Consider the following 18086-nt stretch of genomic DNA (forward strand, 5'->3'; position numbering starts at 1 on the left):
TTTAGTACTCATCTTATATTCTCTACCTCTCATTCCTGTAGCCCTCTCCAGCCCTAGTTATGTCTCTTGATTTGCCTTAGACCTCTCCACTGGTTCTTTCCTCTTCACTTTCTTGGCCCAGTTTTTCAAAATTTCTGTCACAGTCTTCTTTTTCTCCTTCCTCCCTGCTCTCTCCTGTCCTTCAGCATTTCTTGTGAATGATTCCTTGTCATGGACTTCAAGCCTGTCCTCTCTTTCAATCCCAGACCTACATTCCCACTGCCAACTTCACCTGAGTGTCATCTCCAGAGACTCAAATGCACCATGTTTAAAATATTACAGACTAGATCTTCCTCCTCTATTCGGTTTGTTCTTCTTTCTACTCAATTAATGATATTCATCATTCAGTTGCCCACACTGGAAAAGCTGAAAACACTTGAATATAGACATCTCTGCATCTGTTCAGCACAAACTACAATGCTCTGCCCATTTACCAATACATGTTTAATAGCTTAGTAGCTCGTTGCATCAAAAAGTGTGAACGCTGTACTCAAGACTATTCGTAACATGGCCCCAATCCCGCCCTAAACAAACCCAAATTATTTCCTGTTATTCCTTAGGACAAATTCTCAGAGTCCACCAGGCTGTCCCCACTTTTCACCTTTCCGTTCATCTGGGAATTCCGTGCCGATTTACACAGCCAGGTCTTTGCATGTTTTGCTTTCCCCTCCTTGACGGGCTTCCTTACCATCTGTCAAAGCCTAGGCATCTTTCAAGGCGGGTTCCATCACCTGTCCTAGATAATCCCTTCCTTGACCACATCAGACCATGGTAACCACCAACACTCACTCCCCCACCCCACCCACCCCGAATCTCCGAATTCCTCTGGCACCGAACATCTGTACCACAGAATTTAGCACCTGGCTACATCCTTGTTCTCTTTCTTTGGTATAAACAAGACAGAAAGCCAGTCTCTTTTCCAGGGATTCACAGACATGGTAAATTCCTCCTTGAGTTTTTCCCAAAAAATGTGTCTGGGAGGAGGAATTTGTAATCTTTCTTTCTTCAGATGGTGAAATTTACATACCTTCTTGTGTTACGACGTGTTTTGTCTTAGTTATCAGGACATTTAGGGCTGTTTCAGTACCAGAGTGTAATAATCAGCTTATCTCACAATCCTAGTAAAAGTTATCTATTCTACCTGCCTCTGTGGTGTGTTTATTCTTAACTTTATAGAACACTTCATTTGTAAGACACCATAAATCCTTTTGGAACAAACTGAGAAAATAGACTTCCAAATAAATAATATCCTTCTCCTTTTACTTCACAATTTTCATTTTCCTACCTGGGTTGTGAGTCCCTAAGAACAGAGGTAGATCTTATATTTCTTCTATTGACTGCCCAAAGTGGAAAGCATAGGGTAGGTCCTTAATAATCCACTGTTGATGGATTAATACATGTGGGTATCCTAAGTAAAACAACCTACTTTGTTAAAATGGGTTAGATTATTTTAAACTGAGATGAAAACATCTAAAAATTACATAATTCTAACAAAGGGCCTTGAGCGTATTTCCTTCTGCTAACATTTTGTGAAATGTTTAAAATACCAGAACACAATAAAAATCACAAGTTAAAGTTTTTGCTATTCCAGTATCTAAGCATAACACTTAAAATAGGAAAGAAGATTAACAAAATCAATAGTTCACTGCCAGTAACACTTACCGGATGACAGAATGCATTTTTTTCCCCACAACCCCAAAGCCCTGCTGGCTGCCTTTCTGATAAACACGACGTTCAGGTGGCGTCTGACTTTTTTCTCCCCTCATCCTTATTTTCAGTCCCCCTTACCCTCCCTTCCAAGCACCAAATAGCAAACATTAAAATTGGCTTTCGATAAAACTACATGTGCCAGTCATCAAATTCTTTTCTTTTTTAGGGGGAGGGAGTGGGGGTTGAGGGGGATGAGGGGTTCCTTTATTAAGCTCACTCGGGGAGAAGACTTTAACTTTGAAAGAAACCACAAGAATGTGATCATCAAGTCACCGCCAGACTTAGCCTGTGTTCATACTTCCTGTCCTTTTACCCCTACCCACATACCCCCATATTCACCCACCAACACGTACCTGTAGCTGTTATTTATACAGAAGGTGTGAATAATCCGTATAAGTACAAACACTTTTGAGACTTAAGATTCACTCAATTGACTGGGCTTTCCCAATGTGCAAGCAGGCTGTGAATCCTTTCTTTTGCTCTTTTAACCTGAGTGGAAACATTGCCTTTTTATTTCATGAGTTGCCTTCCCTACCCTTTTCCTTCCAAGCAACAATACTGAAGAGAGAATGAGAATAACAAATAACAGACACACTATCTTCATGATATGAGATTCTAAGATGTCTCCACCCCCACCTCCTGATCTAAACTACATTATATGTCTGATGTTGGGAGATAAATTAAAACTCATCTTTACCACCCGAAGTAATTGTTTTGGGACCAAACCCTAGTGTGGGTCCTTCTTGGCCAGCCTCATGTGACCTCTTAAACTTGCAGTTTGTTCAGGGCTCATAATTAATGTAGTTTATTTTCCCATGGCCATTTACAATGTCCTGAAACTCTTTACGTCACGTTTAGCTTCTGTTTGCTTTCTGAATAGAAATTATTTTCAGGGGCACCTGGGTGGCTCAGTCGGTTAAGTGTCTGACTTCGGCTCGGGTCATGATCTCATGGTTTCTGAGTTCGAGCCCTGCATGGGGCTCTGTGCTGATAACTCAGAGCCTGGAGCCTGCTTCAGATTCTGTGTTTCCCTCTGTCTCTCTGTCCCACCCCCTCTTGTGCTCTCTCTGTCTCTCAAAAATGAATAAACATTAAAAAAATTTTTTTAAAGAAATTAATTTCAATTTGGCTTAGGTGAAACAGAATAAGGTAAGAAAATCTGTTGCAAAATAGGAAGTATATGTTCTACAGATAAACAGAATATTTTAGGGACACCTAGGTGGCTCAGGCAGTTGAGCATCTGACTTCAGCTCAGGTCATAATCTCATGGTTCGTGAGTTCAAGCCTCACGTCAGGCTTCACATCCTCTGGTCTCCTGTCTTTCTGCACACCCCCACCTGCCCCCTTTTGTGCACATGCACACTCTTTCTCTCTCTCTCTCAAAAAATAAATAAATAAATAAACACTTAAACAGAATATTTTGAACTTTTGCTTTGTGGGATTCTCCTTACTGGTTTTTTCCATGCCATGATTGAAATAAATACAAGTATCAGCTATACTAATATTAGATTAGATAGATAGATAGATAGATTTTTTTAATGTTTATTTATTTTTGAGAGAGAGAGAGACAGAGCACGAGCAAGGGAGGGAGGGCAGAGAGGGAGAGGGAGACACAGAATCTGAAACAGGCTCCAGGCTCTGCACTGTCAGCACAGAGCCCAACGCGGGCTCGAACTCACAAACCATGAGATCATGACCCAAGCAGAAGTCGGGCGCTCAACCGACTGAGCCACCCAGGGACCCCTAGATATAATATAAAAGATATATTACATTTAACACCAGAAGACACAGGAGTGCAAATCTACTTGCTTTGACCCTTTGAAAATATGCCCTTTATGTGTGTGTATGTGTGTGTGTATAATATATTATATATATATATATAAAATCAATTGCTGATGCAGGAAGTAGAATCAAAAATTTAAATAATTTGGGGTGTCTGGGTAGCTCAGTCAGGTTAGGCCTCCGACTTCAGCTCAGGTCATGATCTCACAGTTCGTGACTTCGAGCCCTGTGTCGGGCTCTGTGCTGACAGCTAGAAGCCTGGAGCCTGCTTCGGATTCTGTGTCTCCCTCTCTCTCTGCCCCTCCTCCACTCACGCTCTGTCTCTCTCCATCTCTCAAAAATGAATAAATGTTTAAAAAAATTTTTTTTAATTTAAATAATTTTACCATTAGATTTTAAACCCATTTGATGAGACAAATCTGGTTTATGGGACTTCTTGAGCAAAAACGAAATTTGTCTAAATGTCATATTTACTAAGTGTAGTGAGACCACTAATGTCAGATTAGCTCTGGAGAATAGCAAATGTTTACCTGGCACTTTAGAAATAAATATGAATCAAGATATAATGCATGTATCTAGGTTTATAATTTTATATATTTTAAATCTTTCTTTAAGAATTATACATATCTGGGAGCGTCTGGGTGGTTCAGTCAGTTGAGTGTCCAACTCGTGGTTTTGGCTCAGGTCATGATCTCATAGTTCATGGGCTCGAGCCCCACATCAACTCCATGCTGAAGTGAGAGCCTGCTTGGGATTCTCTCTCATCCTCTCGCTCTCTGCCGCTCTCCTACTCGCGCTCTGTCTCTCTCTCAAAAATAAATAAACATTGAAAAAAAGAAGAGTGAAATGTTCTGCCACTTTATCTACCCACTAGTAAAATGCAGCTAAACAATTTGATATTAAATAATAAATGATTAAACAAAACTGTGCTGCCTTATGTATTCATTCTTCTAACTTTTCAAGTCTCCAAGACAATAATGCAACCACAATTCTGGTTGCTTCTAGGTCTAATCTGTTATCATCTTCTACATTCCCTCATCCTTAATACCAACATCCTTCCCTCCCACCTCTAATACAGCCTCTAAGCAACCTGATCTTTATGTACATATACTGAACGCTTCTTTCTCTAACTGATACCATGTTGGATATGAAACCGCTCAGCCATAGGAGAAACAGAATTGGGGCAGCAGCAACCAAAGTGGTTCTGTTGTATGCCTTGCCTCCTACAGCCACATGGTCCTTAGAATTATCAGTCCAGAGAGAATCAGTCTAGAGACCAGCCACTTCCATGGCACTCAGGAGGCAATTCTGCTGCCCCTGGTTTTGGCAATACAGTGACCCTCTCTGCTCTCCCTCTACTCAAGCAAGAAGGCAGAACATACCGAAAGAGCCAGAGCAGCTGAGATGGATACAAACAGCAATTTAAGAGAGCATCCCAGTTTGTTTAGTGTTTTTGAATGGATTCTGTACAGATTCGTGCTATGAAAATGCCCATATTATTTTTTTATTTTTTATTTTTTAAGTGTATTTATTTATTTTGAGAGACAGAGACACAGCATGAGCAGGAGCCGGGCAGAGAGAGGGAGAGAGGGAGAGAGCCAAGAAGGCTCTGTGGCACTGTCAGCACAGAGCCCAACGCAGGGCTCTATCTCACGAACCATGAGATCGTGACCTGGGCTGCAATCAAGGGTCAGAGGCTTAACCTACTGAGCTGCCCAGGTGCCCCAAAAATGCCCATTTAAAAAACCATTAGGTAGACCTGATATTCATAAAAATCATGCCAGTGCGGGAAATATTCCTTTTATGAATTAGGCAAAGCTTGTAGTTTTTATCGTGGCTTTAAACACTCAAATACTAGTCAAAACCTGTGAATATGTATACATTCTTTTATATGGATAATTATCCTCTTTATTGGTGGCGCCTCCTGGATTAGGAGGATTCTTCCATGCAAATAAGCAGTCGAGGAAGGCAGTGCAACAAAGAACACCTTTTATGTGGCTTCAGTACTTATTTAGCAAAACTTCTACATTTGTTGAGAGACAAATGCTACATTCCTGGATTTCTATAAATTTCTTTGCAATTACTGTAAATTTACTAATTCAAATTAAAGTCCTAATATATTTTTGGTAAATATATGTAAACGGCAAACTGACACACTATCCATATGCTGTTAAGCTCAACTCACGCAAAGTGTTTATGGCTACTTTCGAATTTCTGATCATGATAGAAACAGGCAAAGATGCCATTTAGGTATGGTCTGTACTGTTTTAATATTTAGTCATAGAAATCACGATTAAATACAGGATACTTTATGCTTTACAAGGACTCCAAATTAAGTTGCAAATAATGTTTTCTAATGATAGTACCAAATTCACAACACCTCTTTTTGGCCAAGAGAGTTGGTTTTTTTTGGGTTTGGTTTGGTTTGTGAGTTTTGGTTTGTTTGTTTGTTTAAGCACTTTCTTTTTATGGTAGAGGCATCCATTTTTGTGTGAGCCTGAAGTTTTGGGGTCCTTTGGTGGTTTTTTTAAAGTGATATTGTGGTCTCACATTTTAATGTTTCCTGGAAGAACTGGCTGGCTATTTATTTTAATTACTTCACAGGAACCCACATGACAATTTTTGAAGGACATTTTCTTATTACTCATTGTTTAGTATTTTGGTCATCATTTTTTCCCAACAGGATACAGTTTCAAGGTAAGATTCCATTTGTTTTCTTTTTATTTCAGAATAAAGATACAGAAATTCTACATTTAGTTTTCTGGCCCCTTCACCACCGACCCATGCATTACCCCCCACCACCCACCCCACTTCCCCTCTACTCCAAAAGAAATTTTCATGGTTTGGGTAAACATTTCTACTAAATCTGCTTTGAAAGCTAATCATTTAGAGGCAAATACAACCTCAAGAACCACAGTGTTTGGAGGCGTTAGGAGGCATTTTAACACAAATCTTCCTATTCACCAACCTTCAAAATTCTAAACCCTATTGGGATGCCTAGAGATTCTGATGAGAGGAAAATAAATAACACAGAGAAAATAAAACAAACATTATATTCTTTAAATGTGACTTCGGTGTATATATATATATATATATCTAACATCAGAAATAGAAATTAATCTTTCATGAAATGATTTTATAGTTAACTGATTGGAAAAATATGCAGCTCCGGTCATTTTCAGAAGTATACTTATAAAATCAAAGCTCAAATCTAGAGATCAAGTCTTTATTGTAAAACGTTCATGGATGTTGTACAGTTTCACTCTGGAACAGGGTTCACTCCTTGCTTCCTTCTCTCGTGTAAACTTAATATCCATTATGCCTTCTTTACTTGGTCAAATAAGAGACCTATTATTACTTTCATAATGTCCAGTGTTTCACCAAAAACCACACTGGTACATTTTTATATGTATATTTTTATGAAATAAAAAATTTCTAAAAAATCACTGAAACGGATTTCACAGAGCATCAAGATGGCTTTGATTATAAGACTTATCTCTGAATAGCTCTTTCTAAAAAACTTTTGCAAACTTTATTCCAGTCAATCCTTAGTGCAGAACAGAGTTGTAGAAAGCCAGCAGCAATTCTCGAGGTCAGTAGCTCCCACCTTCCATCTTATAGATGAAAACACTAAGGTCCAAGGCTGTTCAGTGAAATTTTCCACGGTCTGTAGTTTGTGTCCACTTTCTCCTACTACCTTCTCCGGCCCACGCTCCCCATGTTATCCTCAGCTTTCAGATCGTGTAATTGTAACCCCTCACTCGAAGCTATATAGACATTTGGTGAGCTGGAACCCGGAGCTCTGCCTCCTGACATCGTTTTATTAGACCCTCTATCACGTGGCCTCCTGTTTATCCCTGCTGGCAAAAGGGCCATTCCATCCTATTCCCAGTTTTTTGAAGAAAAAGATTTCTGCTGGTGTCAAAAGGTGCTAAGGATGCTTGGAATTGTATGGGTAACATCTTCACGACTATTAATAATCAACTCGGGAAATGCAACCGACATTCTGTGAGGGTGTTTTTTTTTTTAACCCTTTCTACAAGTTATACAGCATGTGGTTAGTAAATATTGGTTGAACTGAATAGAACAACAGGTAACAGAGCTGCTGTATTTGCTCTGAAGACCGAAGACCATTGCTATGTCTTATAGAGGACCACACGGTTCCCTCAAATAAAGGATGTGCTTAAACAGCTAGGAAAACCAGAGAACCAAATCCACCTCCACCGCTTACAATCTTCGTGGCCTTGAGAAAGCTACTAACTTTCCCGAACTATAATTTTCTTTTCTGTAAATACCGTCTACCTTACAGAGATTTTATGCGGATTAAATTAGACAATGTGTGTGTAGAGTCATGCAGAACAAACACCCAACAATTTACCCTTCCCTGCCCTTCATGTCTGTCTGGGAGGTGACTGGTCGCCTGCTTCTCTGCTCTGCGAGGCAGGATGTTAAAGTCAAGCTGATCTGTGTCTGGATATTTTTGGATTTTTGGCACAGCCCCGGAAACTTGTCTAAAGCACAGGGTGTCGTGGCTTTATTTCACTGGCATGTGTCTGTCACACATGCAATACGTCAGGTAACAGTGCAGCGTCCTTGTCTCTCTTCTTTAACAGTATGCTGATACTAAACACGGCACTGGGAATGGAGACACACGGGTGAAGAGGTTTTTGTCTCAGGAAATTTGAAGGTTTTGAAAAACAACTTTCTACAGTAATGTGCTGTGGAGCCATATTTAGCTTCTTAGATGGCCTTGAGTATTTTACGGAGTGAATATTTAAAATCCCCAAGCTTCTGTAGCTTTAATATACACAAATGATATGACTGGATCCCCCTCAAAAATCGTTGGTCAGATCTGTCCCCACACTCTGCACCTTTTCAAAACTTGTAGTATTCTAATACCGGTGATAAAGCTACAGCAGTTTTGTAGATGCAGACATTTATGTTTCAAACTTCAAAAACAGAATCTTTAGATCCTGATGCTTTTGATACATTTGATGAAAAAGTTGATATTTCGCGATTTATTTATCTACTCTAAAATGTTTTACAGTAAGCATTTGAGGCAAAAAAAAATTAAGTTTCTAGTCTAATCCCAGTTAGTTAACATACAGGGCTATATTAGTTTCAGGTGTACAATACAGTGATTCACACTTCCATACATCACCAGGTGCTCAACACGACAAGTGCACTCATCACCAAACTTTTAATGAGGTTTTCAGATTACCTTTTGAACCCCAAAGAAAAGAGAATGAGGAATTCCTTGATCAAAAAAAGTACAGCTAATATTCAAAATAGCACTGCCTAAGGATGTAAGAGGGGTGTTAGCTCATGCCTACAGCTCACACAATGCTGTACTCAGGAACTAGGGGTTCCTAGCTGTCAGTCCACTTGGTCCCCTGACAGTGGGTTCCATCCTGACCAAGACGTTCCCAACCTGTGAATCTATCAAGGTTAAAACAAAGCCCTTGAAAACATATGCCCTTCTTCCTTCCCCTAAACTTGCACACACTGTAGCCTAGAATAACGTGGCAGTGGTTTTTGCGATGCAAGCTTCAGTCTTAGAGGCTGGGGTAATAAGCAAATTGGAGAAAACCCTAGACAGTACTAGCATTTCAATACAATACTATTAAACATGAGACAATTGGATTTTGGTAGCATGAACAATGACTGTTATTTCCAGATGTTTAAAAAGTGAAGTCTCCAGGATGTATTACAATTTTGATTGGGTTTCTCACAGAAGCAGCAACTAAAAGAAAAAAAAGGAAAGAAGCAAAGTAGAGATTAACAGGGTAATTTATTGGGAGAACTAATGTATCAAATAATATCAGCTTTCAAGAAAATGGCTGTTGAAGGTTGGGTGGTTTTATAATTGATCAAAACAAGGATCGTAAATACGATCTGTGTTTAATGTCTGTCTGTATGTGTAAGTCTATATCTAGACCTCTGTATACTCAGTTCTGCTATCAGCTGGGTTATTGAGAGAGGATACTGAGAATTGACTTTTTTCACTATGTCTTTTCCACGCTTTGACTTTGAGAAAATTGTGTCACTCATGTTGTTTAACAAATAGTGACTGGCTAGCTACAAAATCAAGAATTTGGGGTGGGAATAGTCTTTTACTAAGAGTTAGAATTTAATATTTACAAGTGGTCAGTGAAGGACCAGCTACTCTATCTCAGTAAGGAAAAATGATACAATCATGCCACTTTAAGGTGTCACTGGATATTCAGATTCTCTGGAGAAGGAAATTTGAATCACCTAGTCCAAAGCTCGAGAGGAAGAAAGAAGCTATTCGTAAATAGCAAGTTGACAATTAACTTTACCTCAAAATCACACTGCAAGCATGGTATACGATAAACATTCTGGCATAAAAGAGTTATAGAATATTAAAATACAAAAATGTAAGGCTGATGTCCATTTAATTCTTTCTGAGGTCTCAATATCATATATTCTTTTTCAAATCACTCCCCCATTAGACACTTCTTGCAAATACAGCACATCTCACACATCTACTGCCTACCCCCTGCATGCACAATGGCCCATCTAAAATCTTCTGTGTTGCTACAATAGTATTAGAATTGTGTTCATTCCTGAGCAATGTCAAAGCGATATAATTCATGGAAAGAGAAATCACTTACAGTTACTACCCTAACAAATCTTTGCTCTAGGTTTTTGTCTCTCACCGATTTTTCTCACTTTCACATCAGCAAGTGCATTCTATGCATTTTACCTTTGCTAACCATACACATTGGGAGTTCACTTGAACATTTGGAGCTGTTACCTACAGAAACATTCTTTGCACATTCTATGCATAAAGGATTTGATTGTTCATATTGTGTGTTATATTTTTTGATCTTATTCCTCTGGCCTGCACAGGCATTTAGCCGAACCCAGGAAGAGAATACAGACAGCTGACTGGATGAAGAAGACATTGTGGAAAAAAACTCCCATTGTTTAGATTTCTGTCAGAGGATATAAGAATACTTAATTTCTTTTATCTCTAGGGCTTTCATTATCATTTAAATTTCATTTTACATTAATTGATCAGGGATTAGTAAAGCCATTATGCAGAAATTAGAATAAGACAAGCCAGATGGAATGAATAATTCATGAAGTCCAATTACGTTTTATTTCTGGTGTACTTTCAAACTTGCCTCTGACTTCTGTGCTATTTTGATGTGACAATATTCACTGGAAATCAAGAGTGCCATTTTAATTTATTGTATCCCTCTGGAGTAGAAGCATTTGTATGCAGTGGGGGGGTGTGCTAATGCTTTCCCCCAAAACACCAATTTCAGGCTGTTGGAAATACTGGGTGATCTAGAAAATGTGGTTCATCTTCTGTGAAGGTTCAGGGATTCTACGTTGAGCCACGCCAGTCCACCTGACGAGGCAGAGAAACTAGGGTCTTAGAACCGCGAGATTTTTAACCTCCCAAAAGAGCTACACAAATCCCTTCAAAATATGTGTTCCCATTCCCGCCGCAAAGGAACCATTAAAATATGAATTTGGCCTGGAGTTGGCCTGGAAGCAGACATGCAGCTACAGAAAAAGACCACGAGGTGGCAGGCGTTGCCTTCCATGCAAAAGGTCCGGGGCCGCCGGGCCGAGCGGGGGCTTCCAGAGCATCCCCGCGGGTCTGACCCCCGCAGGCCGAGCGCGGTTGGGTCTGGGCTCCGAGCGACTCGCGGAGCGTAGCCTGGCGAGAATTCCGAGCTAATGGGCAGCCCCGTCCACCTGCATGGAATGTCTCGTACGCCTGTGTCTGAAACCGCCTTCCCCGCCGGTCCCAGCCCCCAGTCCCCTAAGAGTCCCCCCTTCCCACCCACCCCCTCGCCCCCCGGTATTTATTTATGCCACTGGACAGTTCTAGTCACATTAAAGCTGCGGTTCACCTTTTCGAGGACTTTCATCTCGGGAAGTTTTATGACACTTTGTGAATGTGCAAAGTTTTTAATTAGGCTCGCTAGACAGCCCGAGGCAGCGGCAGCGCCACAAAGTCTTCACGGTCTCTCTGCTTTACAGCACAACAAGCCGCTCTACTCCTTTGAAGACAATGCAGACTATGTGTACGATGTCATGTGGTCCCCCGTGCATCCCGCGCTCTTTGCCTGCGTGGACGGGATGGGGCGCCTGGACCTCTGGAACCTCAACAATGACACCGAGGTGAGCGGCGGCGCAGGCGCCCGAGTTGGGGGGGGGGGTGGGGAGGGCTGGGAGGAGGGCGCAGCCGGCCTCTCTCCGTCTCCCCCTCTCTCTCCCCAACGGCCTTTTTTGGACTGACCCTTCAACTGCAGCTGGGCTGCCGACCCCCTTTCTTGACTGCTCTGAAGGGAACTGGCAGATGCACTGGCCCCAAATCATTTCACCTCACGTCATCCCCAAACCGTGGCCGATCCTGGACAATGGACGACCCTTCTTCGCAAAAAGCAAAACGCTGTGTGTTCACGCCTTTCCCTGCGGGAAAGGATACACAGGCATATTTCAGAGCAGTGTTGAAATAACTCCATTGGCAAGCACTTGGAAAAGTAAGCTTTTGTGGACGCTGACTCGAGATTGAGCTTTTAAGAAGGGTTATTTGTCAGTGTTTGCTATTGGTACACTATTTTAAATTCATAAAAGATGATTCTGTTGACCCTTTATGTTTAGATCCATCCTCCATTTGATTTTTACAAGGTAAAATCATCTTTATCTAAAATGCTGAACTTACAGGCAGACTTTTACAATAGTTTGCAACTCTGAACATGTTAAACTTAGTGTTTGAAAAAAAAGCGGGATATCAACATGTCGCATTTAGAGAAGTGAAAAATGGCCTCCCCCCCTTTTTTTTTTAAAGGGGGGAATTAATAATAAGGAAATATTCTTTTTAAAAATTATGCTGTATACATTTATGTTTTAAAAAATTCTGCCATGTGCATTTTTCCTTTTGCCCACACCTCAACAGTACTGAGGTGCTAACTCAGCTACTGGGGAGAAGGCTTGTGTCTTTTTTAACATGGATATTAACTGTCCTTCGATTTAGAAAAATAAAACGTTCTCTTCAGCACTTCCCAGCTTCTGATTCAGGGCACCTCTCCGTAAATAAGAAGGGACAGGTAAGGGGAACAAGCATGTAAACTGTGTGTCAAGTGGAGAACAAGAGAATGGTCTTTTGAAGTGTTTTGAGCAGGAAGCAGCTCAGCCTTTTTAATTAGGAAGCCTATAGCTGGAGGATCTGAGGAGGAGCAGGCCCCCTAGTATTTTCTGTGGGAGGGGGCAGGGAAATATCCCTCAGGTGTTATTATGGAGCCTCTGTAACTTGCAAAATTATATGCATCTCTGACCACTGCCAAATAGTTACATTTTCAAATATTTCAGTTTGAGTCTTTTCTGTTTTCTTTTGGCTACAAGAACTGTGTGACAAAGATAAGAGTTATGTGATGAAGTATCTTTGAAAATAAGCAAAAGGCATAAATGTGTGCAATGCCCATCATTTTTGGATGTTGAAATGTTCATAACATTATTGCTCTTCATAGAAAGATGCTGTTATTCCACATTGTGATGGTTTCCCAAAGTCTTTCATCACTGTTGATTAAAATCATATTGCTTCTATCTGCTAGAATAAACTCATTCACTTAAATCAACCAAAAGACACACGTTTTCCAGGTTGGCTTAGGAGACCCCTTGTATCAGAAATCAGATTTAGTAGAAATGATGCTTAGGTGATGCCCAACTACGATGCAGTGGAGTGAGTTCTACACATGCCTTAATAATTCCTATGTAGCTGTTCTTATTTTGTTTGTAGTCTGCTTTCTAGGTAAAATGAACTTAACGTGTCCACAATGAAATTGTCAAAAAGGAAATTAATTGCCAAATATAATTTTTCCCTTCTCTTTCTCTAGGTATCAAGGGACAACCACATAAGAGTTTTGTAGATAAATATTTTTTTAAAAATCATTATGGGCCATACAAATTGCTTAGTTTTGTGGTAACCATAATTCTGCTTTCAGAATACTAGTAGAAATGTCGAGTCTGATTCAAATCCGGTAATGAACTGAACACTTTTTTAAACTCTCGAACGACTTTTACCTCCTATCAAGTTGAACAAGATTTTTCAAGTGTTTGTTGGATTAGGATGTAAATTTGTGTAAAAAAGAGAGAGAACCTGAATTCCCAGTGGGTTTTGTTGCTGTTGTTGTTGAAATTACTGTACCTTTAGACCAAGGTATGCCAATTGCTCCTATGCAAGGATAGTTCATATTCACCTACCTGAGTATCACTCCACACAATGTAGTAATTTAGGCAGTAGATATCCTGTCTTTGCAATTAAAATGATTGAGCCTTAAAAAGTGTGAAAATAACTGTGAAAGCAAAGTACAGAAGTAAGAGAGATAGAGTTCAATATATGGATTAGTTTCGTTGTAGATTGATCAGCTGTTGAAGGGTCATTATGAGTAAAACTAATAAAATGTATTTTATCATTTCCTTCATGCATTTGATACTTTTTTAGCACATATAATAGGCTGTGATAGTCTTTTTTTTAACCATTTATAATATTTGAACTGAAGGTATTTTTAAATGGCTAAAATAGTATTTGTCCCAGTTTGCTATATTACTTAATTCTTAATAAATACGATTCTTTCAAATGTATTAGGCATAATTTAAGGTGTATCAGAAATCAGTTTATTTTGAATGATTAATTTTTAACATTCATATTAAGATTCAACATTTTTATTCAATTTTCGAGATTGTTCATTGACAAAATCTGATGTTGAACAGAGTTAGGTTTTTATAAAGTATGATCCTGTACGATCTCCCTAAATTATGGTGTTAAAAACTAACTCTGAAAACTGTATGGCTGAATCTCAGATTTGTTTTCTGAGCAGCGCACTAGTAATAAAGCATATTGACAGAATTATGGCCCATCTAAATTCACATTGTTTTGGCCTTTGAAAGGTTTGGTTAAAAATTCAACCTCCTGCCGGCACAGCAGGCACCTTTATTGTAGAAATTGTGTATTTTTAAAAAAAATAAATGAGTTGGGGACTTTCGTTTTACATTTTTGCTCACAATTGACATACAGTGATTTAAGCAGGTAAAAGAATTTTTATTGATTTCAAGATTAAGTTTAAACATAGATTCTTACATATGATGGAGTTTTTATTGCTATTTTAAAGATAGGTATTGGGTCAATAATCTCACATAAACAGATGGTTTCAATTCCTTGAATAGCAGAACGCCGGGAGAGCTGAGGCACAGTACGTCGAGTTTCCATCCTAAAACGACCTGTTTAGGAGACACAGGTCTTAAACAGTGGCATGAGATGATCTCTAGGGCCCTCCTTTCACTCTGTTTTTTTCTTTTTGTTTCAACATTTACTCTTTTGCTTTTTAATGGCCTGTTGTCATTTCGCATTCCACGTTCTTGGAGAAGAAGCAGAGATGCGATCTTTACATCAGGTATAAAGTTCCAAACTTAAAGACAAGAGTTTACACAACTGTTGATACAGAGGGGTGGGCCCCCTAAAACGCCTTCCTAATACTACGGCTCTTGTCATAAATGCTGCAGGTTCCATTTCAGCACCTCAGTGTATTTCAATAATTAGTATGATAGTAATTATCAGCATTGGCAGGTTTCAGTGTTTGTTAAAGGACATGGAAGGCCTCTTCTACAAACAGGGGCTGCAGTCCATCAGGGTATCAGCCTGGGGACATCTCCAAACTTATAGAGTGCTTCGTCCATCCTGGTACTGACAGGACGGGGGAAAATAGGAAAAAGGAAAAGAAAAAAAGAAAGAGGAGAATTTGAGGTTTTGAAGCTTTTCCACCTGCACTTTTTGTCTTCTTCTGATCATCCCTTCCCTGATGAGGTTTTGAGGGATCAATACATATTTTTTCCCTGAAGACACACATTAATATGACCTTTATTCCACCATAAACCCCCTTCCTGCCTTTTATAGTATCCTTAATCTTGGTAAATCCTGAAATCTCTCTCTCCATCGATCCATAAATCATGACCTGATCGTGAAGTATCACATTTAGCTGCTGTGTTTGTATGTTGGATGTACACCCTGCATAATCCGGAGAAATATTTGTCACTCATTGCCCATTGACTGTGGAAAAAGACTCTCCCTCTTTTCCTTTTTTGTTAAAGTGTCTCCTCTCTACCCCTTAATTCAGTGGAGCATATGATTTAAGAACAATGAATCCTTTTACCCCTGCACAGGGACGTATATTACTTCATGCACATGAAGGCAGTGGTGACTCACCCAGTTAAACGTATCATGCTAAATTTGTGTATCTAAATTCATATTCAGAGATTCTTTATTGCTGTTGTAACCTCTTTGACAGGTCCCGACAGCAAGTGTGGCCATTGAAGGGGCTTCTGCCCTAAACCGTGTTCGTTGGGCTCAAGCCGGGAAAGAAGTTGCCGTTGGAGACTCAGAAGGCCGAATTTGGATCTACGATGTTGGAGAGGTACATATTTTTTGGTTTACAGGTTTGGGTGTTTTGGTGTTTTTTTTTTCTTTTTCCTTCTTTTCTTTTCCTTTTTCTTTCTTTTTTTTTTTTTTTCTTTTTCTTTTTCTTTTTCTTTTTCTTTTCTTTTTCTTTTTCTTTTCTTTTCTTTTTTTTTTTTTTTTTTTTTTTGACTTGTGTGTCTAAAGATCTAGTGAAATTATTGACATGACCTGTGGGCGACAAGAGCCCTCTCAAGTGCGTTTGCAAATTTCCATTGACTTCAGTGGGAGTTTGGTAAGACTTCCTTAGGGCCTAATTTGGTCTTCTGTCTCCACACATGGGCCGCTTTAGTTAATGATCCAGGCTCTTTCAGAGAGCTATAGAATTCCCACCCATCCTGTGATAAAGCATGACACTTCCCACCAATTTCATGAGAATGGAAAGTTTGTCCAATGCATCATGCTAGCATTGAATTTGGAATTTGTTAAACAAACAAAAAGTCCAGTTTTCATTATGTTCACTTAAAGTGTATACTATTACTCTTTAGTTAAAATGTAGCCAATTAAAGAGGCTGAGGTTGTGCTCCCTTCACAGTATATATATTAAAGAAGCTGAAGTGAATTCGAATTTGTACTATTTTCATGATATTCAAAGTTATTCTACGAGATATATATCTCTGGTATAGCTACATTGTATTACATACATAATGTGTTACATTATATATGAAGTATTCCTGAACATCATGGCACATATCAAAGAGCAAAAATCTATATCTTGTATTTCAGATAAATCTCTTTAAATTTTTATGCTATCTTTATTTAAATATTACATTATCAATCAATTGTACTTAAACGTATCTATTTTTACTAAATGGGAAAGTGTTGACAAAAGCTTTCATTCGCAATGAGGTTAAAGAATTTTTTCCTTAAAGACAAAGAAAATATTGAACTTTCAAGCAAAACAAAACAAGAGTGCTGTGTAATGCTATTCTGGTGTAATATGAATCTAGAATTTGCATTCCAGGGGGAAAATGTACCACATTTGTATGTATAACTCCCTGGACCTAGGAAGTACTCTGTGCCTGCCTGGTGGATGGGTTTAGCTGATCACACTGACAAGGTTCCGTATGGTTTCATCAGTCGGCATTCTGTACATTTGGCAGAGTCCCGGATGGTTTGTCCTACACTGCAACGATTTATTATACACTACTGTATGTGGGGTTGATTATGTTGAAACGAACTAGGTGTTGTTGTTGTTGCTGCTGCTGCTTTTAATTCAGCCAGAAAGAGAAACTGAAGGACTCTTGAGATGGGAATTTTCTATTTGGGGATGTGCACTGCTAAGTAAAACATTCAGAAACCTCTCAGCTTTACTGCATGTTATCTATTTCATTAGACACCTCCTTAACCACTCCTGATGCCACAAGCTGAGTCATCCCAACAGCAACAAAGACTCTGTTAATATTCATCCCCAGTGGTGAAGATACAAATGGTCTGGTGACTATTGACGTAGTTTGGAGTCTTTGGGAAAGAGAATACCTTCTGAATCAAAAACACTGCCAATGGTTTTATATCAATGTTTTCTTCAATGATTATTCTTTATATTCAATGCATCTTTTACACTGTCTTCATCAAAATAAAACTAAGCAACAAAAACCTTCTTCATTAGTTCATTTACTAAAAAAATTAAAAAGCTAGCAAAGAAGAACATTAAAAAACAAGGGTTTTTTTTTTTTTTCTCTCTCTCTTTTGTTTATAACAAGTGTAATTGTGGGAGAGAAATAGATGTGGAGGCATGCTCAGAGATGAAATGGCAGAAAGTAGATGAAATTTAAACTCTTTTCTCTACCTCCCTTGCTTTTTATACATAATGTCACTTAATCCTCTTAAGATCATATGCAACAGTAATGTTTTGTCCAAGAGGGATGGAAAGTAGAATAGTTTAACAATCTGGTCTGTTTCAAGAAAAGTTTTTGAAAAATCTTTACGTTGACCACAGATATTTTATATATATATATATATATATATATATATACACACACACACACACACACACACATATATATTTGTTGTTATCTATATGTAACATATATGTATAATGTATATGCACATACATACATAT

General features: G+C 39.0%; 1 protein-coding gene across 5 annotated transcripts in view; it reads left to right on the forward strand.

Moving 5' to 3' along the window:
- Positions 1–18086, forward strand: part of DYNC1I1 (dynein cytoplasmic 1 intermediate chain 1) — a 315653-nt gene that overhangs the window by 281882 nt on the left and 15685 nt on the right. For all 5 annotated transcript variants that reach the window (XM_045494852.1, XM_045494850.1, XM_045494854.1 and 2 more), the window contains 2 exons: positions 11554–11694; positions 15858–15983. In XM_045494852.1, coding sequence (XP_045350808.1) covers positions 11554–11694; positions 15858–15983 — 267 coding nt within the window. The remainder of the gene's footprint in view (positions 1–11553; positions 11695–15857; positions 15984–18086) is intronic.

Source organism: Leopardus geoffroyi, chromosome A2 (genome assembly GCF_018350155.1).
Source record: "Leopardus geoffroyi isolate Oge1 chromosome A2, O.geoffroyi_Oge1_pat1.0, whole genome shotgun sequence".
Classification (NCBI taxonomy): domain Eukaryota; kingdom Metazoa; phylum Chordata; class Mammalia; order Carnivora; family Felidae; genus Leopardus; species Leopardus geoffroyi.